This window comes from Malurus melanocephalus, unplaced genomic scaffold (genome assembly GCF_030028575.1).
Source record: "Malurus melanocephalus ecotype Western Australia unplaced genomic scaffold, MMel_1.1 scaffold_137, whole genome shotgun sequence".
NCBI classification, from domain to species: Eukaryota; Metazoa; Chordata; class Aves; order Passeriformes; family Maluridae; genus Malurus; species Malurus melanocephalus.
The window spans coordinates 1,782,981-1,809,804 of NW_026623369.1; the positions used below are offsets into that span (position 1 = coordinate 1,782,981).

Here is a 26,824-nt window from a genome sequence, read left to right on the forward strand (position 1 = left end):
TTTTTTAATTGCAGGGTAAACTTGATGCACTGTGGGCATTGGTTCGACGAGGCTATGATCAAGTCTCTCTTATGAGGCCACAGCCAGGGGATAAGGTAAGGCATCTCAAATGCACTTCAGTTCACTCCTCTGTTAGTAGCAGCAGTGCTCTTCCTTCCCAATCATCCCATCTTTTTCTTTTTTTCACAAGCTTGTCTCTTTTCACATTGCCCTAAAGCTAAAAGCTAAAAGTATTTAATGTTTCTTGGATTTAATGATGGAATTCACTAATATTATTGAGAGACATCATGAAGTGTACAGATGATAAAAAAAACAAATCATAGCAAGGTTAATGGAGGACAAATTTGGTGTTGAATTCTGTGCAGACACATTTCTCAGTCATTTCATAGGCAGAGAGTATCTCCTGCCTTGATGACATCTATTGGCCAAAAGTAGGTCAGGAGTAGACTCCTCCTGGGAGGAAGCAGGGAGTTTGTGCTTTTGAGAGCCACAAAGATGTCTGTGTACTGTCCCTGGGTCACTGGAAATAGCTGAGTTCGGAGCTCTCATAGTTTCCCCAGGTGAGCCTGGCACTGTTATGGTTGTCTCTGTTTTGTTATGCTGAGGGGACAACTCCCTAAGAATTGAGCGCTGCGGCTTTGAGCTGTTTCACCATCAAGGTTTTGCCTTCTGMAATGATGCTTTGAAACATGAGGACTAAGCAGACACAACAGCATCTTTCTCTACCCTGTGGGCAGAGTCCATACGTTTCATCACYTTGGCTCTCAGGTGAAGGGATTATAGAATTACAGCAATAGGGACCATACAGCGCTTTTTGGAGGTAGGATGGTGCAGAGGCCCAGGCTTGTTTGCCTGGATAACTTTCACATCTAATGACAGACTTTTAAAGTAGCTTTAATTTGCATCAGCTAGGGCAGTAAGTTGCATGTCTCTTGCTTTTGGCAAAATATTATGTCGTTTGTCTGGTTATTAACCAAACATGCTGCTTCAGTATTTAAAGTTTAATCTCTTCTCTTTTTCTTTTGGCACATAAGGAAACTAAGAGAACAAACCCAGYTTCTTATACTACTTTGTAAAATGGTCTGAAATGGTTCACTAAGCTGCCTTTTCAAGGCAGCTGTGCTTGATACACCTTATTTACTTTTTGAGCATGATCTAGAGCTTCTGAATGGGCTCTTTAGGTCCAGCTGTATTTTGATAGCTAACATTGTATAATATGAATCTATCCTCTGCCTTTCACTCCCTTGGCTGGGACATTTCTATCAGTGCAGAGCACAACAGAGYCTCTGTTAGCCAGCGTGGTCAAGAAACATGCAGGGGGCTGGCTCAGAACAGGGATCCTCAGTTCCTYGCCTTCCAGCTCTGCTGTGGGGAGAACAAGGGGCTGAAAAGAGGCAATGTAAAACAGCAAGCTGAGGGATTATTGTATCAGGGATAACATAAGAAAAATCAAATGTACATCTGGGAAATAGGGTGGAAAGAATCCTATTGAGCCAGATCCAGTGGAGTCACAGAATCGTCCCTGTTCCCTGGCCTGTGAAATTAACTGAGGCTGAAGAATATTGAAAGTGAAACAAGAAAATAAGTAGACGGCCTTCTGCTGTTTGAAAAAGAGAAAAGGCCATCACAGGCCTGTATTTCTTGGAGAAAACTAGYACAGAGAGGAGCAAGTTTATTATTTATTCTTTGGGTAACTTCTCTAGTAGCAGTCTGTCAGTGGATAATTGACTCCTAGTAAGTTAGGTTTTTGGTGGGGGGGTGGTGTGTATAAATACACCTGAATGTACACATAAGTAAATGTGAGTTTGCACACACATGCACTCTCATTGTGGCTGAGGAGCTGGGAGATCAGGCAGTGACCAGCAGCATGGAGAGCTTGGAGCTCTGGCTGTGCAGAGCTTCCCCAGGAGCGAGGCCAGAGCTCTGTGCACCTCAGCCCAGATGGGACAGGGTCACTTTTTGTCACAGGGTTTAGCTTGGGCTTGGGCAGATGTGAGTGTTCAGCCTGGCACGTCTTGGTGCATTGTGTTCTACCAGAGTGTGCCATCCAGAGGCCAGGACTGAGTGGTGATCTTGGACTGAGAGATTGCTTTGGTGCGTGTGGTTTTCAGGGATTGGGGTGGGGGAGCAGGGGAAAGAGTTCTTGGTGGAGTCCGAGTGCACCTTTTTTCTTTTATTTTAAGGTCATTTCATAGCTGTCTTGGCTRTACAGGAAAACTTAGAGCTTAGAAAGCAAAAGGAACACAATTTTGTCACTCCAAAATGGGAGTGACRTTTTAATTCATAACTCGGAAAATGCCTAAATCTGAAGTTCCCAGAATCAAACAAGGCATTTCCTTTAAATTTTCAGGGATTACCAGAGATATAGGCTGTTTCCCACTGGAAAGGATTCAATGAAGCTATATTTTCCAAATTTCTGTTTCACAGTTTACCTCCATTCTGAAAAAAAGTTTCCATTTTCCATTTTTACTACTTCGGTTGGGTTCCTTTCTGCAGCCATTGGATGGAATTATAGCAAACCACTTTCTTTCTGTGTAGTAAAATACTCATTATGGAGAACATTCACAAGACAGGAAGAAAAATATTTTTCACAAGGCTTTTGGACAGGGGGAAGATGAAAAAGGATTTATAATTTTTTTTTTTACATTAAAACATTATGGTTTTACATTAAAACAATCTTTAGACAGTTTTTTGAAAGATGTAATTTTTTTCTCCCCCTCAAAAATCTGAAAAGTACTTATAGAAAAACTGTGATTGTTTTTTTTTTTGTTTTTGTATATTCACCAATGTGTCTGGCTTTGTCACAGAGAAGCAAAAGTCTGTTACAGTTTTTGACAGCTTTTCAGCATCTTCCCCCACAACACAGATCTCTTGTCCTTGGGTCTGCAAACCATACAGCAAAGGCAGTATTGCTATCCTGGATTTTTCAACCATGACTTCTTACCCATTCCCATCATGAAGTGAAGTTAAAAATAGCACTGTTTGTATATTTTTGAGTCTCCATGTGGGAAAGCCCATTCCAGAGTGTATTGAGAGCCTTGCAATAGGAATAGAGACTGAAGTATGTGTGCAGTAATGCAGGACTCACTGCTGCAGGGCGTTTCCATTGTCCTTTCCTCYGAATGAGAAGGTCTGCAGTCCTTCCATCTGTTTTTCTTCCTTCATCACGGTCCTGTTGCCATTCCCCATCCCGCTCTTTTCCTTACCTGTGCCCTGCTTGGACTCCTGTCCTAGACATTGCCTTCCATTCCCTTCTGTGGGTTCTTCCTCGTTTTCTCTCTCAGTTTTTGCCCTTCCTCTTGATGAGACAGACTGGTTTCCTGCAGCCCTGTCTTGGGAAGCAATGGGAGCTGCTCCCCAGCCTCCTTACCCTTTCCTCTCCTGCTGCAGGACCTGAGCTGCTGATAGCATCTCGCTCATGCCTATAGCCTTGCTGCAGAGCTGGCTGAAGCTCTGAGAGTTCCCCTGCCCTGGCTCATGCCTTCCATGAACTCATCAAAAAAGGGATTTCAGGATGGATGATGTATGAGGCAGGATTGTATTAATAGGACTGTATTAATCSTTGTGAAAATCACAGGAACTTTTTGGAACTGGCTACTTAAAGGAAGCCAGCCAAGCACAAGCTCCTTCTCCTGTGTGCCCACAGTGTTTTGCTTGGCTCTACAGACAGCTCCTCCTCTTGGTCTCCATTCAAGATCTTATCATAGCACCACCACTGAAATGTATTAGTTTGGCAAGTACCTCAGTGAAGGGTCACTGRATGCCACTCACTTGACTTCCTCAGGTCACCTCTAGCAGGAATTTTTGTTGCACCAGGATGGGACAACAAGGAATAAACACACTTAGCTCTACCCCATCATTAACAGCTAGGCTGTTATTTGTGGCGTGGAGTTTTGCTGAGCTCTCAGACAGCATCAGCAGAGGAGTGAAGTGRTAGAAAAGTGCTGGTGGCTCTGTGGTAGATTGCTGGGCTTTCTGCCTTGCAGTCTACAAAGGTGAAGCCTTCATAGGCATTTGTGCTGCTGCTGCTGCAGTGATGGATCCCTYAGCTGCTATTCTTCCCTTCCTTTCTCAGAAATCTATGTTTTAGAGGAACAGCAGTCMCTCTTTTGGCCCAAGAAAGGGATTGACAGCTGTAAGGTGAGGACACTGCTCAACCAGCCCCAGGGACTATGTCAGCGTGTCCATATGGCCTGATGGGCTGTGTGTTGCTCAAGATACTCAGATTTCCTTGAAGACTTTCCCATCGCTGTATTGGTGTTCTCCTGCCCCTGCAGCAGCTGCTTTAAAGGTTGGCGTTTGGGAAATATTAGTGGTTGGCGAGCTTGAAATATTTCATACAAACCACATTTGCTGGTAGGGCRGGTTGTCAATAGTCCCTGCAAAGAGTAAGTTTCAAGCTCTTCCCCTTGGCCTCACAGTTCAAAAGTGGGTTGTTACCCATGGCAGCAGGTAAACACTGAAAGCCTCGTGTAGGCAGAGAGGAAAGGGAGGTGCTTTCAAATGGTCTGTTAGTTGCTGCTTTCAGCAAATCCATTCCATTTCGCTTCTCAGCACATACTGATTGATGCAGGAAATTCTTAGAGGCTCGGTTTACCAAAATCCTTGACTAAACAACCAACATTTTTCCCCTCAGGCAGAATTGATAATTTACTTTAAAGACTTWAAAAGTGATCTCATTATTGTCACTGAAAATTTTGTAGCTGCAACAGWGAGGAATTGTAGACTGGATTTTGCTGTCACCATCTCCTTGTATACCCGTGGGACTTTACTTAGAAAAAAAGCAATGCCTTAGCAGTTCTACTCTTAGCCTGTGTTTTGTACATGTAAAGCCCGTTTCTGGGGAAGGGGGCTAGAAGCAGGCTGTTGCACARAAATCTGAAAGCCTTTTTGCCTTTTTCTGTTCCATGAAACTGAGATTAATAGGCTGCTGTGCATTGAAAAATGTCACAAACTATGAGCTGCTGGTCATTTTAGAAGCCAGAACTTCAGCATGCTCCCAAGTTCTCACCTTTGAGTTACAGTGTGATTTTAAACAAGGTGTAGCAGCTGGAATTTTAAACARCAACCTTTGAAATGAGGAGTATGTGGGTTCCTTATTCTGTGCATCCCTTTCAGAATGATCACTCTCAGTCTGACAGATTTGTTAAAGCTCAGAAGGTCTGATTACCCTCAAATATCRAGTGATTTCTTGTAATGCCAACTATGACATCTGTGTGCCTTAGTTTTCTTAGCAACAAAACAATCACGAGAACACAGTATTTACCTTCCTTACAGCCATGAGGTTCAGGGTTCTGCCAGGCACTTGAGACTCCTGASATGAATCATGGGACACCAAGCTTATGGATTATTAATGACTAGTAATTACTCTCTGGCTGCTACTTACAGGTGGTCAGCAGCTTGAATGCAGCCCACAGTGATGGCAGCAGCCGCCTGTCACGCCACGGTGGCTGCCCACGCACTGCTGCTATTTGGAGCTCATTCTAATTGCTTCTCTTCAAGACCAAGCAATGGCTTTTAATAGGCTTCCCTGCCTCTTGCTTGGAGATGTGTTGTAATCACCCGTGTAACAACTGGCAGAGCTACAGGGGGTGCTGGAAAAGCAGCACTGAGCTCCTTGAGAGCTCCTCTGGTCATCTGCTGTCTGCTCCTGGGCCTTTTCCCCCTTTGTCTCACCTTTCTGGAGCCAATCACCTTCAGAGGCTGCTGAAAAATTAAAGAGATGAGGACATTGCCTACCACAGCAGGTGATCTCAATTTGTCACTTTCCATAAAAATGTGACGCATGTAGCTCCTGTTTTGCTACTTTTTCTTTTTTTAGAGGACACCAGTATTCCTTTGGTTTATTCCTGCTTTAGCAGACATGGCGTGGGGGGGAAAAAGCTCCCTCTCTCTGGTGTGGGACCAATGTCCTAATGCAGTTCCCAGGATTGTTGAGCATTGCAGCTGGAAACATGTAATCAGKGACTGATGAATTTCCTGTCCTGCAAGAAGCCCACATACTGCATTGCCACTCACTTGTGCCAGGATCTTGTTATTTCTGTTGTGGAAGAGGAATTCACAAGTAAACTTTGGGGATGGATGCTGCCTGTCTGCACCCAGTGAAATCAGCAGCCTGTCCATGTCTTTGGGGGCCAGAGGCATGCTCAGGACCAAGAGGCTCTTGTGAAGAATGAGTGCAAGTCCCAGGGCTGYTGTTACTGGCACACAGCAGGATGAAGAAGGATTAGCCTTGTGGTTAAGATACTGGCTGTAGCTTACACAAATTACTTCACTTCTGTTGTACTGCAGTTCCACAGTGAATAAATGAGATGAAGTGTAAACTCTAGGAGGTTGAGACCTTGTTCCTTACAGCATATAATTTGAGCATATAATAGACTCTGTTAGGTAGAGRGGAGACTCTTTTGTTAGTCTTAAAACATATGTACTGCTTTGATATTTCTCTGATATTTATGACAAAAGAACAGCTTCAGGTCTGGGTTTTTCTATAGGAAAAGTGTATTTGGGATGAGGCCTAGTGACTTAATCCCTTGTTAACTGGAACTCTGACATGTCTGCATTGGGGGAACAGGCTCTTGTGTATTGTTATCACAGTTTTCCAGRCATCACTGATGCTCCCCAGCCATACAGTGTGTCCAAGCTACACAGGCCTGACTGGAGCCCCATGACTCTCTTGGGCCTTAGCAGCGCTACCACAGGGCAGCACTGAGGGCACTGCTCTTTGGAGAGGAAATGTGCACAAATGCACGTGTGGCTGCTTACCAGGACTGCAWGAACCGATCCACAATTTGCCCATGGACAGGTGTGTTGCACCCATCATGTTCATTTGCTTCTTGGCAGCACCCTTGGATTGATGCTGAGCCCCCTCTGACCTTGTTTCTGTTGGGTTGCTGGGAAGAGAGCAATGTTCCTCATTGTCTTGGAGTTGGTAACACTCCAGAAATTAACCCAGCCTTCCTTAGCTCTCTGTAGTARTTATGCAGGATGTGTAATGCTGTTACCTTCCTCTGAAGGTCTTTGAGGTCCAGAAAGAAAAAAAAAGCTGTGTAAGATGATGTATTCATGCTAAAGTTATTGTGCAGAGTGATAACTAAAAATCAAAAGCGATTGTGTTATTACTTTCCACAGAGAAAATGTAATTCCAGATCTCTGATCTAGTTGTAAAAACTATTGTGATCCATGTTGTAGTACCAGAAAAAAACCAAATTGCTGTCTCACCCTATACTAAAAACGTAAAGATACTGAGACAACCAGAAGAGCTTAGATCTATGTATGTTAGGTCTTAAGATCAACCTAATCTTGCTTTGAACTTTTATATGCCCCTTTTAGTCTTAGCCAGGAGCTGTTCCTGGAACAACAGGACTCCAAATGCTTTGTGCTTTCTGCAGCAACACTGGAGTTTCTACAGCATTTTAAAATATTTCAGATTGGTTGTTTTGGTTTGTTTTTTTGGTGTGTGACTAAATCCCTACTTTCCCCCTCCCTCACAGATTTCTTCTAGGGAATGTAATTGCCCAAGCAGACACCTCAGTCTTTCTTGGCTTCTTAAGGAGTGGGTTGTACAGAAACTTYGATGTGAGGCCTGCCAAGAGCAGTATTCCTTCTTGCAATGCTGGTGGCCAGGCACTCTGAGTTGAGCAAACCTTTGAAAAATGAGAGGAGGCGTACCTGACTTTTTTTGTACTGCTGGGGGCAGGCCACTGACTCTGCTAAGGTGAGACCAGGGTCTGTGATAGAGCTTRTAGGAGAGAGGTGGCAATGGGATGCTCATGGAAATGAGTAACTTCAAAATGCAGAGCTGGTACTTGCTATCCTGGTCAATGGTCAATGCTACCATGGCAGTGGTATATTTGCATAGTGTTAGGTCTCTGGCATACCAGAAGTGGGACAGAGATTTCTGTGTCAGGCTTTTTTGATGTGTTCCTTCTTAGAGTAAGGTRGTTGAGTCCCAAGGCAATCTGCAATTCAATTTAACACTGGAGCTTTTGGGGGAGGTTTTCTGTGCTTCATCAATGTGCCAGCACTGATAATGAACTGTTGTGAGTCCCATCCTAGGAGAAGAAAATCCATGTGAGATAAGCACAGGGGAAACTGAGATGTGTGGGTTTATCATCTACTCATTCTAGGTAGCAGCAGAGAAGTGTTGGGGGTCATTGTGTCTGTTTCCAGACTCTGCAAGAAGAGGYAGCCTGTCTGTGTGCTGGGCCAGGATCTTACATTTTTGGCTGAGGCATGGAAAAATAGTAACCATATCCAGCAGAAATCTCTGAGTCTCCATTGCTGTCCTGTATCTTAGTCAGGTGAATGACATTGTGCTATTCCCCTGTGCACCCAATAATCCCAGTTTGCTCCTGAGAGACAGTCAGACAATTCACCCAGGAAAGCATGATGACACTTAATTACAGTTTGAGCAAGACYAGTTATGGTCCTTTGTGGCCTAATTTGCTGCGCCCAGCAAGCCACCAATACCTCAAGACTGAGGCTGTTGCACCCAGAAAATGTTTGTTGCTTTTGTTGCTATGCTCCAAAGCCCTCCCATTCTAGGAGATGGACAAATGCAACGTCCTCTTCCCTGAAAACACTGAAGGAAAGAGGAGAATCTTTTGCAAACCAACCACTGTTGTTTTTTTTTTCTTGAGCCACATTCTAGTCTGGTCAGCATTCAAGTGTGGAAATGTGTGGTGCTGTGGTTAAAACAAGGGATGTGAGTCACGAGTCCAGAACTTGTAAATACCATTTTTTTCCCCTGCATAACCTTGAGTAGATGACATGACCTGATGGTGGCTCTCCTCTCTTCTTCCACTCTGGGACCCTCATCCATAAAAGCTGTCAGAAAAGAGGAAGGCAGTAATCACATGTTGTGAGTGCAGGTTAAGGTTAAGATATTTTTCTGAGGTTTGGGTAGTATTTGGTCTGGCATGATGACACTTTGAGATTGGTACTGAATATAAAGTGTACCTGATAGACTGTGACTTTCGTTATGCCCAGTGTTACTCTGTTCTGCTCCCTTTGTCACTTTTTAGGGCTCAGAATCAACAGGCTTTGTTGTGGATCTGCACTGTGCATTACTTCAGCCACAGCCTCGGCRAAGTCCAAGACATGTGATGTTTTGTGCATTCCTGCAAGATATCTTGTGACTCTGGCCATTCTTTCAGGAGGTGTCTGTAGCCCGTTGCTGCATTTCCTTGCTGAGGCAGGGCTGGAAGCAGCATGCAGTTCCCTGCTGAATGCAGTGGGATGCATATTACTTGGATTGCCCTATCTTCAATACTGGGGTGGGTTCTCCATGTTTCTTTCGTTGTATGCCTAAGCTGGAAAAGTTCTATCAGGCATGAGAGAGCTGGATGGTGGGGGTGTGTCCAGCACAAAGTTTATTTTGCTGACAGGTACTGGTCCTAGCTTAAAAGTGTGATTGCCCTGGCTGAGCTGTTTCTACCTCAGATTCCTCATTATTGTCCACTTTCTCCAGTGGTAAAAGCAAGCAGCCCCCTTCTCTTCAGTGTATCCCTGCACTGCTCCTCAGTCTGACTGCACAGACTGCTCCCAGAAGACCCATCCCTCATTTCRAGTGGGGCTGTGAACTGGGGAGCAGTGCCTGCAGGTGTGTGTCTGGGGAAACTRTCAGCACTTGATTGTATTCAATTCTCAGTATTCTGAGAATAGATACTGCAGTATCCTGAGATACTGCAGCTATTATTTATSTCACTTCAAAACACATCCTGTTTGAACTTCCTAGTAGAATTGGACACCATTTTCCATATTACTGCCTTTATTTTGATTAAAAACTGTTCCTTTAGATGGTCTGTAAATTTTTTTCATGTTAGTAGAATTAGCTGAAATTGAAAATATCCCCAAAAAGTCTCAATATTTTCAATTTTTGTTTTKAAACAACTTTTCTATCTGAAACTCAAAGATGGTTTGAAATGAACAGCACATGTTTCAAGTCTGAATTAAACTAATTTTGACATACTTGTTTTACCTTAAAAATGAAGACTTTTGTTGCTGTTGACTTTTCCTTTGGCCAGCAAGTGAACTGGAAGATGGCTTTTATTGCTGCTCTTGTGTGCAGTGCATGCCATGGGTCTGTTTGTGAGTTTGCCCTGGCAACCTACCTCCTTTGGTCCCTGGGGGAATCCCTGGATGGGATTATCACACATTTAGTGCCAAAAGAAGAGCTCCTGTGCTCTCTCATCCCTTCCCCACCCCATAAATCCTGTTTTCTCAGCTATGTGGCCCTCATAGTCAGGGTGTCTGAGGGCATACTGGACTTCTGAAGGATTTATTCTCCCAGCTCATTTACAAAACAAGGCTGGTCTCCCTTTGCCCCTAWGAGATGGGCTGGGCCATCTTGCCTGAGCTTTCTGGGCAGCAGTGTTGGCCATGCCGTGGCCAAGAGGTTTTATGCTGAATGTGTCAGCAGCCCAAGGCATTGCTTGGCTGTGTGTCACTGTCACCATATGCTCAGCTCCCAGTCCATGTGAGGGATCTCATTGTTTGRGACTTGGGAGTCAGAGTTTGTCAGGCAGGGATTAGCTTCCTGTGCTGCATCTCCATAGTGCTGCACCAGTGAGCCAGGGTTTGTTAGTTTGGTTGCTAAAAAGAAAAAAAAACCCATAGATTTACTTCTAAGAGGAGTTTTGTGAACTTTGTGAAGGATTCACATGTGCCTCAGCTGCTTTTAAATATTACTGCCCCTTCCTGTGTCAGGATGTGCGTCCTGTTTAAAGTTGGGTTACCTCCCACATCTTAAAGCTCAGTTTAATTCTTTCTGCAATGAGCAGCACGTTGAGTGAGCCCAGTAGGTGACACCTCTTGGTAGCACCACCTTGCCCATGCTGTGCTGTAAACAGTTTCCTGCTACTGTTTGGATCATCCTTGTACATTTGCATTATCATTTTGTAATTTTCTATTTGAGTTTATCTGATGTGCCTAAGGGCATTACAGGGTCCTCACTGTTCAAATGAGTGATTCACAACCCACAGTGCAGTGATTTCCTTCCCCTCCAATAACTCCATCATCAAAGGGAGGGAGCAGAAGTCATAGGAGTTGGCTTATAAAGAGGCCACATAATACACATGGACAAGAAGGGGCTGAATTTATTTTCCTTTTTAAAAGCAACATGAAGGAATATAATTGCACTCTCATTGTTGGGCATTGCCACTTTACTGGGCCTTACTTTTAAAACCCTCTTCAGTCAACCCCATTTTCTCTTATGTCTTCATAGTTTTGGATTACCATCATTAAGGCATCAGTGCTGAGGTGCCAAATAGATTCCCAGARAATTGTTATGTACAAGAGAGGACTTATTAAACTGAAAGACATGTATGAGAGTCAGGTTACCATGCAAACAAATATTTTAACTTGATGATTTGTATTGTTTTGAGAATTAATAACCTAAAATGGCTACATATAAAAATTAATGATAATTTCATGAATTAATTGTTAATGACTAATGAAATGACCACCATATAATTATTTTTTATAATTATAATTTATTCATTAAGTAATTTAATGAGAAAATAATTATAAATTGCATGTTTATTGACCKAAAGTGTGATCAGTCACCAAACTGGTGATGTGGGAATCTATTACACTTCCAATACTTTATCTTTCAACATAAAAACAATATCTAAGTCCCAAAGGTAAGAAYAGGAGTTAGTAAAAGTTACTTGTATGTGCCTGAAAACCAGGCAGCCTTGCTTTTTATGTGACAAACTGTTTCAGCAGCTCACTAATTTCTAGCCTGTATGCTGCAGGGTAATCAGTGCAATTCCCAGGAAATCCATGAAGGTTTTAATGAGCCGTGACATGTTGAGCGCACAGTCAGCGTGAAGCAGTGCAGTGTGAGGAAGCTTTTGGCAAAGGCTGATGCACATGGATCCTGGCTCCTGAGGAGCCAGCTGCTAATCTGACACTTGCCCAGGGAACTCAGATAGTGGGAACTCTCTACCACCTTGCTTCATCTCTTTCACTATACAAGTGTTGTAGCCATAATTACCTCTGATAAATAAATTTGCTGGATGAATTTCCCATACTGGCTGGTTTAGGGTAGTCTGTGTAGGTGTTTCTGCTGGAACACTCTTGTTCTTTATTAGAGGACAGAGTAATCTCGAGTTTTGCCAACATTCAATTTTTCCAAAGTCGCTGATGTTAAAGGTGTATATCCCATTGTTTTCTGTGTGTGTGGATCAAAGCCTTCACTTAAAGTGATGATGACTTTTTGTGTATGCTCCCTCTCGTGGTTTTGTAGGTAGARTAAAAGCCTGAATCTCTTCTTTTGAGATTTAGAGCTACATTTTTATACTGAACTATCGATAGAAATTTAGGAAGTGAAGCTGCATKCTGATGAACCAGGTCCATGGCAARCTAGCAGACTCATCCCAGTGACATCCATAAATAAAACTGGAGAGAGAGCTCAGGGAAATTACATTCATTTTGGATTTCAGCATCCTAAATAATACTTATATTTAAAAAATAATAAATATTAATTAATAGTTCCTTACTGGGAACCATTTTGTTTTTAGTTTGGTGATCTAGTGATTTGAATGGCCCTGCTCAAATGTTAAAAGGAACTTTTTATTTTAATCTATTCTAAAATTGAAGTATTATATTCTTACAAGGTCAAAGACAAGAAAATTCAGTAAACTAAGTGAAGCCAACTCTTTTTCAGTCAGATACCCACCTCTGCAAATCCAAATTACAGCACTGGGACTTCATAAGCAAAACCAAGAGGGAATGGAAAATCRAGCAAAATTTATAACAGGAAGGTTGGTTTTTATTAGGTCAAGTAATGTAGCTAAAAATAAGCAACAGGCATACTTTTGTGTACACAAATACTGACACACACAGAGATGAAACTGGACTTGATTTTTGTTAAAACACCAATGCATGTATTAAAATGAAGACAGAAAAGGGACAGCTRCTGTCAGATGGCCTGGATTTTTTAAGTTCTTTTTGCTGAAGTGTTATTAGTATCATGAGTAAAGAGACTTCCCCATGGCACTCTGAATTGCCTGGATTCTTTTAACAGTCATTTTTTTCAATTGAAAACTTKCTGAGTTGTAGCTAAAGATTTGGGGAAATGAGTGCTGGGGAATGAGGTAGTGAGCACTGTGATGAAGGTAGCCCAGCAACACGATACAGTGGCTTTCAGGAGGTTCCTCCCTTCCTCCCCCCCTTAAACCACACACAAAAACACATCCTAGGTGGTCGAGGAGACTTCGCCTAGAAGTACAAAGTGCCTGAATTGCACATGTGATTGTTACACTGGGATAAAAGCTRGAGTCGGGACAAGGGCAGATCCCACTGCTTCAGTATTTGTACTTTTTGAAAAGCCAATTTGGCAASCAGCATAACAAGAGCCTAACAAGTGGATGGACATATGGGGAGGCAAAATAATTGTGCATTAGGAAGACTGTGCAGATGTGAGCTGAAGTAAGGGCGTAACTCCATATGGCACATTGCTGACCTTCAGTTGGTGCCTGAATGACAGAACGCGGTGTGGGTCGCACCATCTGAGCGGGGCTGTTTTGGGAGCGGGGCCCAAACCAGACAGAACKGGATTTACACAGATCATCTGCCTCCTGGAAAACAATAAAGCATCTCCYAACAGCTGTTGTGCCTGGGATCATCCTRGTATTTCTGCACCTTGCAACTCTGWCACCTTTCCTGAAACAGTGTATTCCATGCTTCTGGAAAAATATATATTATTACCACTACTAAAGCAGTGGTGATGGCTTCTTAATCCACATTAATCCTCTATGCAGGAAGAGCAGAGATAAGTGTGCAGGATACTTAATTTCTGTCTGTGTTCCCAGGGTTTAAAGGCCTTTATATGTCTTTGGAGAGGAAATTACTTAATTCCTTCAAGTAGAGAATATTAAAAATCTTGTGGTTAGCATGTTTATTTGAGAACATCATGGATTTTTTTATAAACTAACCCCAGAGGGATGTGCRTGTTGGGTAGAATAACAGTAGCACTCTGTTATTAGGAAACTGTGATGTGTGGAGGGCTTAATTCTTCACCCTAGAAATCCTTTGACAAAATACACTTGATAAGTCCAAACTATCACTTATGATTTATTATCRTTTGTTCTCCCCTTTCCCTTTTCAGCTGTTAATCCTGACACTGGCTTAGAGTTCGGCCTCATTTTATCAATGGCTGCTTGAAGGGCTCAGGAGGATTTGCTCCAGTATTCACCAGAAGTCTTTGATATATGAGATTGTAGGCTAACACTGATAATCTTTTGTGAGGAAGTGTCACAATACATACATCGATCATCCAAGCCTCTGTCTGTCAGACTCTCCCAACTCAACCGTATTTTTCGTGACACAATGCAGCGCATGGCCTTTAAATTACCCATCTGTCTGACAAATCAGTGAGTGTGGCAGAAACTGGCAGCAGTTTGACGTCGCCTATCACTTTAACTGAAGTGAAAGTAATGCAAACAGATTTATGGGATCCCCTTTGATTATAGACTATGAATATATTTGGAATTGATGTTTGTGAGAGAGACACAACAGAGGGGCAGGAAAGGCTTGTAGGCAAAAGCACTAGTCTTGGGTTTTCAGCTTTGCATTTACTATGAGGGAGATTGTTCTGTCCTAAATTTTTCCCTCCCCATATGGTGCATCTCATCTGAGCACCTCTGACCTTTTTTCTTTTTCTTTTTTTTTTCCTTTTGTCCTGAGTGATTATTTAGCTGTTCTAAATTCATAACTTTGTAAATATCAAGGCTGAGCTTTCTTAAATGAATTTGATGTGCAGCTGTTAAATATATCTGTAACATTCACTGCATGTCAGTAAATACTGCTGAATGTCCAAGTGTGCTCTGAATACAGTGGAGCACAGCAGAAGACAARCACCTGACAAGCTTGGCTGCTTGCTGCAGTGCTGGTGAGGACTTGAGCTCTGTGATGGAGTACAGCAAAGCATTGACTTGGCTTTTTTGATCCAATGGTTTATTTTTGTCGCTGAAATAACCAAGACCTTGGCTTTTGCCTTCTTCCTCCATGCAAARGAGTATAATATTGCCATAAACTTGGTTCATAACCAAAGTCTGTCGTGACAAGCCTGGATTTTAGGGAATTATATCCTACTCATTGATGCTGTTTAAGTGTAGTGGTGAGTTGTGATGTTGAAAGCTGAGACAGAGAACTACTGAACATGTCTCATGTGCAGGCAACAGCATGTCCATTCAAACAGCTCATGTCTGCAGCTGAGCTCTGGCTCCAGAGCCATCCAGTCCAAATAAGTGGTAGGGTGGTATCCTTTGGGCGTTAGTACATTTGTTACATCATTTTCTGAGCTCTGGAGCTTGCAAAAGCTTCTTTTAAAACACTACTTGCCTTTCTTCAGAGAAGCCACAGACTTAAGCAATTCCCTCTTTTTTAAAGAAATAGTTTTCATAAACAAAGGTGCAGGCATTGCAAGTCACTTAACAAAACAGTTGTGGTTCTGCTGTGATGGCTTTTGCCTGGTTTCCCGAAGAAATTGTGATTTGCAGGTTTGCCACAGAAGCTGAGCCCATTCCCTAAACACTTTCAGAGTTTTCCCTTGCCATGCAGTGCTGAGCCAAGAGCAATCTGTCACTGATGTGGGTTTTTGCATTCCTGCTGCCACAGTTGTTGGTAGCTGGGCAGAATTGTGATCTACGCTATTAGTTTTGATATAAGTTTTATTTTCTTTGGAATCCTTCTCCTGAATTTGTCATAACCTTGAGCTGAATTTTTTTGTTGATTCCAGCATGCAGCTGACCTGAGGTATCTAAGGCTGCCATGTAGTTTTGATTTACCCAGGAGCCTCTGGCTGCTCCCCTCAAGAAAGGCTGGGTGGTTTCTGGAGTCTGTCTCTCTCTTCCTGTCTGGACGTTGGTTAGTGGGAACCAATGCAAAGTTTTATTTTGCTAAAGGAAACCCTGAGATATTTGCATTTAGCCCCTAGCTGACTAGGACACCCCCTGTGCTTGCCTCTTTTTCCAATCCAAGCTATTCCTGTTTTGAAATCTCCACCCACAGTGCTCCCATCAGGTCCTGCCTGCCTGCATCCCACATTCAGCCTGAAAGCACACTCATTGGAGAGTCCTCTGTGCAAGTCCCACATCTTGTTGGTGTTTCTGAGGGAAGTCACATCTATACTGGAGAAGACAGATGTATTATCCCAGTGTAATGTTCAAAGCATAGACATCTCACAGCCTAGGATCACTGTGAAAATAGGAGCTACAGATTGTGTCTCTGCTAATTTTGTTGCTCCAGTATTATCCTGTATGAGGTTTTTTCAAGCACAGCCTTGTTAGTCAAGGATCCCACCAAGGCATCCATGCTCCAGCATGACTTTGGTGGAGCTGTTATTTTAGGCATGTTCTGCATAGCTCTAGTAGCAGAGCAGGGAGCAAAGTCACACTGTGGTCCCTTTTGGTTTAAGCCAGTCCTAGGCTATTCTCTGTAGGCAGGAACTCTGAAAATGAAGGAAGTACGAGCTTTAGTACAGCATGGTTTGAATGTCATGTCTAGGACCCAGGGAATGATACTGGATGAAGTGTAGTCTGGCSCCTCTGCTTACAGTCCCTTTGATTAGTTGCTGGTCAGTCAAAATTCCTGCTTTTTAATAATGCATTTTTCTTCACCTCTAGGGAAGATGCATAAACTTCACACGAGTGAAATCGGATGGAACCTCGGCCCCTTACAGCCCACCACCAAAGGTGCCATGGCGTGACAATGCTCCCCTCAACAATGCTCCAAGGAGCCCTCCTGTGTCTCTGCAGCCCCCTTCCAGACAGCCACCTCCTGGGCCACCTCCATCCCGAGCCCCTCCAGGACCTCCTCCTTCGCGCCCACCCCCGCAGCCCATGGCTTAAGAGTGCAGCAAAACCTGATCGACAAAACATGTCTCTTTGCTGAACACAGCATATTTATTGAGTATTGGTTTACAGTTAAAAGATATCAGAATTTGTTGCTGGTCAGCAAAAAAAAAAGAAAAAAAAGGAAAAAAAATTGCCAAGTGTCAATTTTAGTGTATGAATATATTTATACCACACGTGCTGAGTAAACATTCAGTGGATAGATTCAGAGCTATGGGGTATAGAAACAAACCAAAATGATCATCTAGATACAGTAGCAGCTTCTGTGTATATACATTTGAAGATCTATTTAGATATGACATTTGTCTGACTTGTTTTGTCAGACCATTCATTAATAACTTTAGCCGGTACTCGTGCATCAGTGGCTTTGATAGCTGCCACCTGCAAGTTGGTTCAACATAGTTCATTGAGGAATTTGCTTTCTTTTCCCCAACACTACTGCATCCAGATGTTAATATGGATCAACAATTGCAAAGATATCTTTCTGCCGCTGSTTCTGCAGGAGGAACTTCCATGGGGGTTTTAAGAAGCCTGTAACATCAATGCGGTAACACTAGACTTATGTGCCAATAATCGAGCTCAGTAATCTAGCACAGAATAAGGATGTATGTTTTTCACCTGAAAAAATCAGTTTTGAGCCTGCCATCTCTGCATATGTTTAGACTTGGTTGCATAGGATAACCACTGAAGGCCATATACTGTCTCTAGAAATCCAAACTTTGGAGAAGACTTGGGTTCAGATTTGCCCAAAGTTCAGAGGAATTTAGAGAAAAACTTTTTGGCTAGGTGTTTAGTTTTCATTTACAGCAAGCATAGTCCAAAATGAAGCAAACATACATGGAATTTGAGTGCAGATGACATAGTGAGCTAACAGTATATGTTATTTATATCAGCAGCATTTAGAGAGTGATTCTGTTGCTGTTTTATTGGACAAATTTCCTTCCGACCTTACTGCTAAGAASAATTTGATCCTTTTGTAATTCAATCATAAATTCCTCATTGGGCAGTTCTTTCTTTAGACAGTTGAGATCCCACTAACATGTAACCCTGCAGTCTGCTTGTGGTTGAGAGGCATGGTGTGAAGTGTGAGTATGAGCTTTTATCCCTGTTTTATATGCTTGGCTGCTCTCCCATGACCTCAATTCTGGGTGTCATCAGAAAGTGATGTGAGCACCCACACAGAGGTGGAAATTTATGACGCGGGACTGTGGGTCAGCCCATCATTAGTGYTCACTAAGCCATGCCTGAGTGGGTTGTGCCCAGAGCATTCCCTAGTGATTCAAAATAACACCTGAGCTTGCTTTTTCTCCACCACTACCTACCATACTGGCGAGGGAACCTATGCTGGTTCACTTTGGCACTGGCTGTGTTTTTAGGATAGTTGTAGAAATAATGATATGTTGCATTATGACACAGCATATACCTATTTCTCCATCTGTGTGTGGGTGTGTGAYACATCACAGCAGTTATTGGCACGTAAATCTAAGATAAAACACTGACTGTATYGTGCAGTTGCTCCAGATTTAAGACCTTTTCTTGCAGTTGTTGCAGGCATATGAAGTTGTTCTGGTACAAACAGAAATCAAGCTTACTGTTTCCAGTGGAAGTCCCACCTGCAGAACAGCACCAAGCTCTCATCAGTCTATGCTGATCACTGTGATGTGCCGTGTGTATGCAGCTGAGGCTGTCAAACATAACTCAGAAGAACCACAGAGCCTCTTTCTCCTCTTGCACTGCTCTGCTCTCTTGAGCTTAGCTCTTACCTCATTATATTGGTGCAGGTAGTGGAATCACAATTGTTAGTGCCAGCTGGTCTTGGAGCTTTTCCTAGTTTAGGCCTGAGCCAGCAAAGCACTTGAATATGTTAAAATGYCCTGCAGGTCAAGAGAAACTTTCTTATGCCCAAGTACTTTGCTGACCTGTGACTTCATTGTGATCAGAAAGGAGAATTRGGATGCACTCAACCCTATCCTCATTCTTTTTGGACATTTGAATAGGGTCTGCATAATTTGGTTCATAAGAATGGATTTCTGTTTGGAGGAGAAAGAAGAGTGTTTGTATGTGTGTGCGTGTGCCTGTGTTTGGGTGTGGGAACTGTGTAGGGTTTTGTTTAGTTTCTCTTGCTTTACAAAAATTGCTTGAGAGTTGCACTCCTATGAATGGAAAGGCCTTTTGCAGCCAGTGTGACACACAGTCATCACTTAGCTCTGTTTCCTTCAGCTGAAAGGCAAAACTAAAACCGGTCCCATTTTCCATTGCACTTCTGGTGAAGCTGTGCTTTGGGCCTCAGTGAAAGGATCTGGATGACTGCAGTGAGGGGGTAGGGGGAAGGGTGGGGGAAGGTGCTTCACAAGCAGAGATCATTGGTGAACATTATGTTGGTAATATGGAAAYGTTGAAATAATCTTGCTGGGTCTGAGACTATTTGTAATGTGTATATACAGGTGACCCTAACAGCTTCTCACAGTGGTTGTATAAGAATAATTAGCCAGCAAATGCTAACTAGAAACTGAAATGGCAGCGGGCAATAAAACTGTTTCCCACACCAGCATAAAACAGGGCAKTAGAGCTTTAGCTGCTTGTGGGGTTGGGGCAGGCCACTGCTCTGTAGATGCCAAGTCTCTTATCAGCAGGCAGTGAAGAGACTGAAGCAGTGACTTGGTGGGTCGAGAGTTAACTTTAGCTAATGAAAAAGCTGGGGAGCTAGATTTTGTCTTGTCTTACACCTCTACAGGCTTTGGGAGGGGTGAGTAGAGTTGGTGATTTGCCTTGATATTAGTGTAGGTAAAATTGCAGTCACTGCCAGAGGCAGTGGAGGTGTTGGCTTCTCACAGTCACACATCAAACGTTCCTGTTCTTTGCAGCTGAGAGGAATACTTTTATTTGCTGCAATAGCCAGTCTTGCACAGGTAACACATACTAACAATTCTGCACAACTTCCAAGTGCAGCAAGAACAGGAACACTTTGGGCTTCCAGGTGAACAGGTTCAAAGCAGGAACCACCATGGATTTGAAAATTAGATTTGGCATAAATTGAGTTTCCTGCATTCTCCCTGTAAAAAAAAAAAAAAAAGAGCATTTGGTGTGTAACTTAAGTATTGGCTTCTGTGACAGGAACACTGCAAGTTAAGTTTTCCAGTAAAGCAGGAAGAGAAAGTGAACTTTTTTGCCTTAAACTGAGTTGCTTTGCAAAGGAAGGAGCAGTGAATGTGCTGCACTGGCTACAGAAAGGCCTTTTGGTGGTGTAGAAATGTACCTGTTTGCAGTGATCTCAGGCACTGTAACAGCACAGCAGGAGAARCTGTTGCTATTTTGTCGTCTGTTGAGCTTGATCCCTACCTGGTATACATCAAAATAGACCAACTGAAATCAAGGCAGTAATATTGATGTCCATCAGCTGAGAACTGTCTCAAAATGAATGAAGGGGAAAAAAATCCCTCTAACTGGCTTGATGTTTTAATGTTTGTTTTAGTATTCTTGTGTATGTCAGTTGTGATTACAGTAGTTACATGCTAAGAAATGTTCTCACATGGGATGATTCCCATGTATTTTCCAGCACATGGCATCATTTGACACTTGCAAGAAGTGAATATCTAATGCTTCCCCAGATCCTGGATGAAAATGTGGATTYAGGGGACCTTGGGCTCACACTCTGTATGGATGTGACACGGCACAAGGTGCAAAGCAGCAGGGAGGGAAACTCTATGTGTTTAAACCTGATACAGAACCACACTGATCAAAGCATATTTATGGCCATCTTTCAACCTCAGTGCATGTGTTGCCATCTGCAGGAGTAGCCTGCAGAACAGACGGTCCTAAGTAGAAAAAGAAAAAGGAAATTAAAAGAATCAGCTTCTCATGTGAAAGAGCAAGCATAACAATGAATGACATTATTTTGTGAACTGTACCAGTTCAAATGCATGTGCACCTGGTGCTCCTAATACTTTTTACTTCTGTTGGTCTTCAGACAACATGATCAGTAATATGCTTTCTCTCTTTAATCGTTTGCTTTTTTTATTGTTGTTAGTTTTTTTTTTTTGTTGTGGTTTGTTTGGGTTTTTTTTTTTAAGAAACATTTCACTGAGAAAACAGCCCTACTTGTGTAAATATAGAGTTTAATTTGGAGGAGACAGCACACTTCTGGATGTTACTGCTGGACAGTTATTTATTAAAAGGGGCTCAAGGTGAATAAATAGTGGTGGCTCAGGATACAAGCATGCAAGTGTGATAATGCAGTATAGCATTTTCAGTTCTCTGTAGTTTTTTGGTAAGGGGAATTTTTGGGTCATCCTAGTTTGTTTAGAAGTTTTTGCTGATATACTTTTGGATAACGCAATAGAGATTCCTAACATATAACAGTGCTTGAACAAATGTGTAGATTCTGATAGATTTTTTATTTGGGATGAGGAGAGGGGTAATGAGGGAGAAATATTTTAGGAAATGTAGTTTTTACAGGGAAAAAAATGTACTGTACTCAATTTAAAATTTTTTTGTCTGTATAGAAAGATGTAGTGTTTTCAGAAACAGTGGGGATGTGGGCTGATACACAGCTGGGGCATGGAGATGAGGGACAGGGGAAGCAGTAGGATTTTTGAGGGATAAAGAAGCTTTCCATAGGGGAGTGGGTTTGTCACTGGTACAGGTGGTACAAATTTCTGTAACTGACATGCTGCTTCCATGTAATAATCATGTAACTTTATGCATTTTATGCGCRTGCTCCGTTTTTCTGAGAAAACCTTGCAAATGTAATGCCTGCATGCAAATGTGGGAGATGTAGCCAAAATCTTATAATCTAACGTAATGTAGTCTTAATGGATTCAGAATCAACAATAAAAGTGCTTACTGGTTAAACACTACAGGGAATTTCATTGCAGGCTCATTTTAAGAGGGGATAAGCTTCTCTGTATCTTTCGAATCAGCCATCTCCTGGTCAGGAGAAGATTRTGAAGTTGGGCTGTCAGAATTACCATCTTCAATTTGCTACTAATTTAACTAGAGGTATGTTACRTGTATGTGTAGGGTATGTTCCTCAGTTTCATGTTTCTAGGCTGAGAATTTTGATCTTTGCCTAATTCAAAGGTAAGCCATTGTTTTTTGAAACAGGGTAGAAATGCTGAGTAAATTGAACTGGAGTCAGGGCTCAGACATTTATTAACACCTGGGGCAGAGCCTGAACTAATTGTTGCTGTCTAGAATACACAGACACAAAGTAAAATCCATGCAAGATAAAATGCCAGAGCTCAAGACTTTAACAAAGAGAAATTCCATGGGAAATCCTACACCTCTGAAAACACGAGTCACCAGGCTTCAGACAAAGCTACAGATTTTCAGTCCCTCCCTGCTTCCAGTRTTTCCTCTGTATCTGTTCCAGCCCCAGTGAGGATTGGGGGCAGAGGGTGGGAGGGCTGGTGGGCATAAGACAGGCAAGAAGGTCACCAGGGGTAGGCCACAAAAATCTCCAACCCAAGCAGGCTGCAATTATGGGTAATCAAGGCTGCAAAGCTGCTGAGCTGTGCTCTGCACTCTGTGCTGGCATGGCTGCCACAGCCCCGTGTGCGAGGGGAAAGGAAGCTGCTCTTTGCACAGACACAATCCCCTGAGCACAGGGGAGCCCCATCTGCAAAAAGGTGGGCATTGAATTTTGGGGGTCTGGAAGCCACGGGAACTCATTGCAGCAAAGCAGGTGGGAGCTGCGTGGTGGTTGAGCCAGGCATCCCCTTCCCTCTGGGCAGCTCCAACAGGCTGTGCTGCTAATGGGAACTGAAATCATCGGCCTGGAGCTGTGCTACTCCCTGGTGGAGGCAGGGGCTCTGACAAAAAGCCAGSCTTGCTCCCACTCTGCTCCCCAAGCTGGCAAGACAATAGTCACCCAGTATGGTTTTGTGGCCTTCGCTCTTTTTTGTTCTTCCATCTGCTTCTTACTCAAAAAGCAGGCYCCGGCTCTCAGAAGAGATCAGATAAACAAAAGTGATCCTGTAGCCAAAGCTCTGGGCATTTTTGTTCTGCATTAACAAAAACCCTATCCTGGCTGCAGCTGTGGATGGTTAGGTTTATGCATGCCTGAGACAACAAAATTCAGATTTGACCTGAACTTTCCCAGAGACTGGGAATGTGCAGATCCAGGTCTTTGGTTCTGGGCTTGCCTATAAATAGCCTCTTGTACTGATTTAGAAGCTTTCATCGAATGTGCTTCACGGTCTCAGGAGTGGGGTTTACATGTTCACATACACCAACCTCCCCTATTTGGCTGCATGGAGTCAGCAACAAGAATTTTATTGGCTTCAGCAACCTGAGCCAGGAACTGAAAAAATGCTCTTCTCCCCTCTCCTCCCATTCCTTAAGAAACCACAGGCACAGTGTGTTGCCCTTGCTGGAAGTTGTCTGATCTTCACTCTGTGAATATGCTTTGCCCTTTGGAATAGAACTCATCCCAAGTTTCATCTGTTTCTGCAACGAATTTCCCTTTTTCCTGTACATGGGAGGACCTTCCTTTTCTGTGCACGGGAGGTGGCACTGGAGTTTCCCAGCCAGACACCACTCTGATTTCTGACTGCAGCTCAAGCTGTGGGATTATATATGAGAAGAAAAACTTCCCTAAAAGAAAGGGTTTGCCTGTGACATAGAATGAGAAATGTTTCCTTTTAAGTTTTCAGAGATGGACGGTTGCATCTTCAGATTAAACACTGTAGGTCCTGAGATGAGCCCATCTGTGTCTCAGCCACAGAGTTCACKCACTGAAGCAAACTCTCCTCACACCAGCTTATCACTGCCATGGAGCAGCTGAGTTGCCCTTCATTCATGTCCTGCATCATGCTGAGCCTCTGGGCCATGATTCCAGAGCACAGACTGTTCCTATGTGATAGAAATAGGGGCCCTGCAGAAATGCCCTAGGTCCTGTAGTCAGTACACYTCTCAATTAAGATATACACATTTCCCTCTGATGGTAGAGGGATATAGAATGAGTGCATGAGTTTCCCAGAGAACACAGGAGCACAGCTGTCACACCATAGCCATGCCATGAACATCCATGTGTGTTCTGTAGATTACTAAATGCAGCAAATCTTTCCTTACTGGTCATGCCTCATGCACTGTCAGGGTAAAATACTTAGTGCCCTCAAATGTTTTCTAGTCTTCTTTTTTTTCAGTACATAGAAATATGTTTTGAGGTCCCAAGGAATTCCAAGATTCCCCTTCATCATTAAAGACATATTTGGCCAATCAAAACCAATGGAAAAATATGGCAAGCATATGTGGCAGCTTATTCTCTTCAAAAACACAACTATTGCTGTTCTGTGCCTCTCTTTCCTTTTTCATTAGGAATAGAGCAGYTAACACAATGTACCTGGGGTAGGAGTTGGTCCTAGTTCAGCTTAGGGGTTTTTTCCTATTCTKTTCTGGATATCTGATGCACCTGCAYAAGGTGTTGGAATCTTCAGTGACAAAGGGATTTCAACACATCAGTGAGGCTGTTGTTTCCAACTGGGAAATGCTTCAATGTCCTCAGCATGGGGCCTTCAGAAGGTACTTAGCCCTTGCAAGCCATCATCATCATCATGGTAGACTTGGCTCTACCYTTGCTCACCAAGAAACTCCAGCTCCAGAAATGCAAACAGCCTGTGTCTGAGACACCAGGAGTGACAGCCCATCCACCAGAACACTCCAAGAGACCCTGGTGGGGTTGGTCTCTTCCCAAGCAAGCAGGTATGGTGAGCACTTACCCTTTTCTAGGGAAAAAAGTGGGCAGGGAAAAACTGTAACTCTGCAGGCTCTGGAGTTTCCCAGTTCTCTCTCTATTTTTGCCAATAGTAATGGTTTGCACTGTTGAAGTGACTCACAAATCAAAATATGAAATAGCTCATTTCCTTCCCAGCCATACACAGGAGCAAAGGAGCACGTCTGCCTCTAATCCAGGCCAGCTGGACCCAGCATCATCCTGGGAAGAGAAGGCAGGATGCTTCCCAGGTGGTCTCAGGCAGTGTCTCTGCCATGGTCTCCAGGAAGATTTATCTGGAGGGTGAGGTTTTGCATCCYTCATGAATCCTTTTGTTCTCCTTTTCCTAAGCCATGTAGGGTGGTGGTTGTCTGCTCCCCATGTTTCTGAGCTGCAGCCTGCTGGTGCCAAGAGGGGCTCTGGGGGATTCATGGGGCACCTCTGGGTTTACCAACTCTGTGCAGTTGTTTTTGTGGGGTGGCCTTTCCTTCCCTTCTGTGAGGCTAGTGCAGGTTAATCAAGTTATGGCTCTTTCTCTGCCCTCTCTGTGTGCCTCAGTWTCCCTTGCTGCAAGGACAGAGCACAGCTCTGGTTGTTTGAACAGTACAGCTCAGCACTCCTGGCCAGGCACTKTCAGCAATTGTAGCCATGGTGGCTGCTCTGCCCTAGCAGCTCCAGCTTTCCTCTCTGGGTACCTTTGCAGCAGCCCCTGGGGCAGAGGGAAGAGGCTGCAGAGGCTCCTGGCCCTGGCTGTGTGTGACTCATGTTTGGCATTCCAGTATTTTTGGTAGTTCAGGAGCAGCCCGAAGTTAACTGCAGGAAATGAGTGTAAAAATAGCCTGTCAGTGTGTCTGCAGCCAAGCGAAGTGCAGGATGCTTCTCTGCCAGGACCCGGCCTCAGCAGCCGCGTCCCCAGGAGAGGGAAGCAATACTTTATGACTCTTTGCTTTTGTTTTCCTTTGTCAAGATTTTAGGATGCCTTTTCTACCCACCAAGAGACATCTGGATGCCATTGCAGCGTTACCTGTGTGGCTGGCACGAACACATTGACCAGGGGTGTCACTGCAATTCTGCAGCAGTGGGAGGGAACCAAAATCAACCAAAAGACCATGACAGCTCTGACATGAATAACTGGGACACTGCAAGCAGTAAAAGGTACGTTGCTCCCTTGCTACAAACAGCTGGCCTCAGACACACCCCAGGATATGACGCAATTTTTTTTCTTCTCTCTTAGATTGCTCTGAGTGAGTCTGCCTCCATCGCAGGGTCATTTCAAACAGCAGGAGTGTGTTTAATTGTGTACAAATACCTGTACTTATTCCATCAGGGAGCACACAAAACCCGATCCCCATGGAGGATAGGCACACGCACGAAACTCTTTACAGCCGAGCTCCAAAGAGTCTCCGAGTGCTGCCTGCCACCCTCTGCCGGCCCGGGAGCTCCTGGCATCTGCCGTGTCCCCACCAGCCCCAAGTGAGCCGCTCTGACCATTTGATTCAGAGGCTGCTTTCTTTATTGGCCTTTGGGGTTAAACAAGTACAGCAATTGCCTGCTTTGTGTGGGGAATGGTTGTTAGAGCAACTGGGAGGAATTCCTTGGCAGCAGCACTAGCTAAGAAAGGAATGAGCAGAAAAATGCTCAGCCAGAGTCAGTGGCAGAGCAGAGGCAGGGTGAGTGTTGGTGCCTCGCCCTGACTCTCCCTCCTGCAGCAAAAGGACCCTGGGCAGCAAAGCTGCTCAGAAAGGCAAAATCCACACCCTTCACTGACATTTTCAAACCTCTGGGCAGAGACTCTGCTGCACAGGCACCGCTGGCACCAAGGGGCTGAGGAGAATCACGCCCTGAATTTTTACCCTATTGCTCCTTCTGTGATTGAACATGCCCCACAACATACTGATGTGAAACTTGTCTTACAATACTCTGCTCATGGCTGCTTGCATGAAAACTTGAAAAATTAAACTCTGAAAATGATTTTCAAATGAGAATAAACCTATTTTGGTTTACATAAATAAACCTATGAAATACAGTTCAAAGGYACAAGAGGAAAGGGCGGGGTGAGTAGTGAGCTGTCAGGTAGGTGAGTRCAATGTTTTTTAGGCTTTAACGACTATTTTTGCATTACAGATGCTCTCCTTGCTCTAAAGTGCTGCCTTCCTCATCTGACCCTCTTCCCCACCCAGCTCACACCTCATTCATAGACAGACAATAGCTTTGTTTGGATCAGCTTGCTGGCAGATTTACACAGCTCTCCCAT

The 26,824-nt window shown here is 43.6% G+C and overlaps 1 protein-coding gene across 1 annotated transcript in view; it reads left to right on the forward strand.

Annotated features, from left to right (window-relative positions):
* The window catches only part of ANTXRL (ANTXR like), a 54,939-nt gene extending 33,225 nt beyond the window's left edge, over positions 1–21,714 (forward strand). Inside the window, exons 17-18 of the mRNA XM_057371005.1 lie at positions 15–95; positions 16,632–21,714. Coding sequence (XP_057226988.1) covers positions 15–95; positions 16,632–16,856 — 306 coding nt within the window. The 3' untranslated portion in view covers positions 16,857–21,714. The remainder of the gene's footprint in view (positions 1–14; positions 96–16,631) is intronic.
* Positions 21,715–26,824: the final 5,110 nt, after the last annotated feature.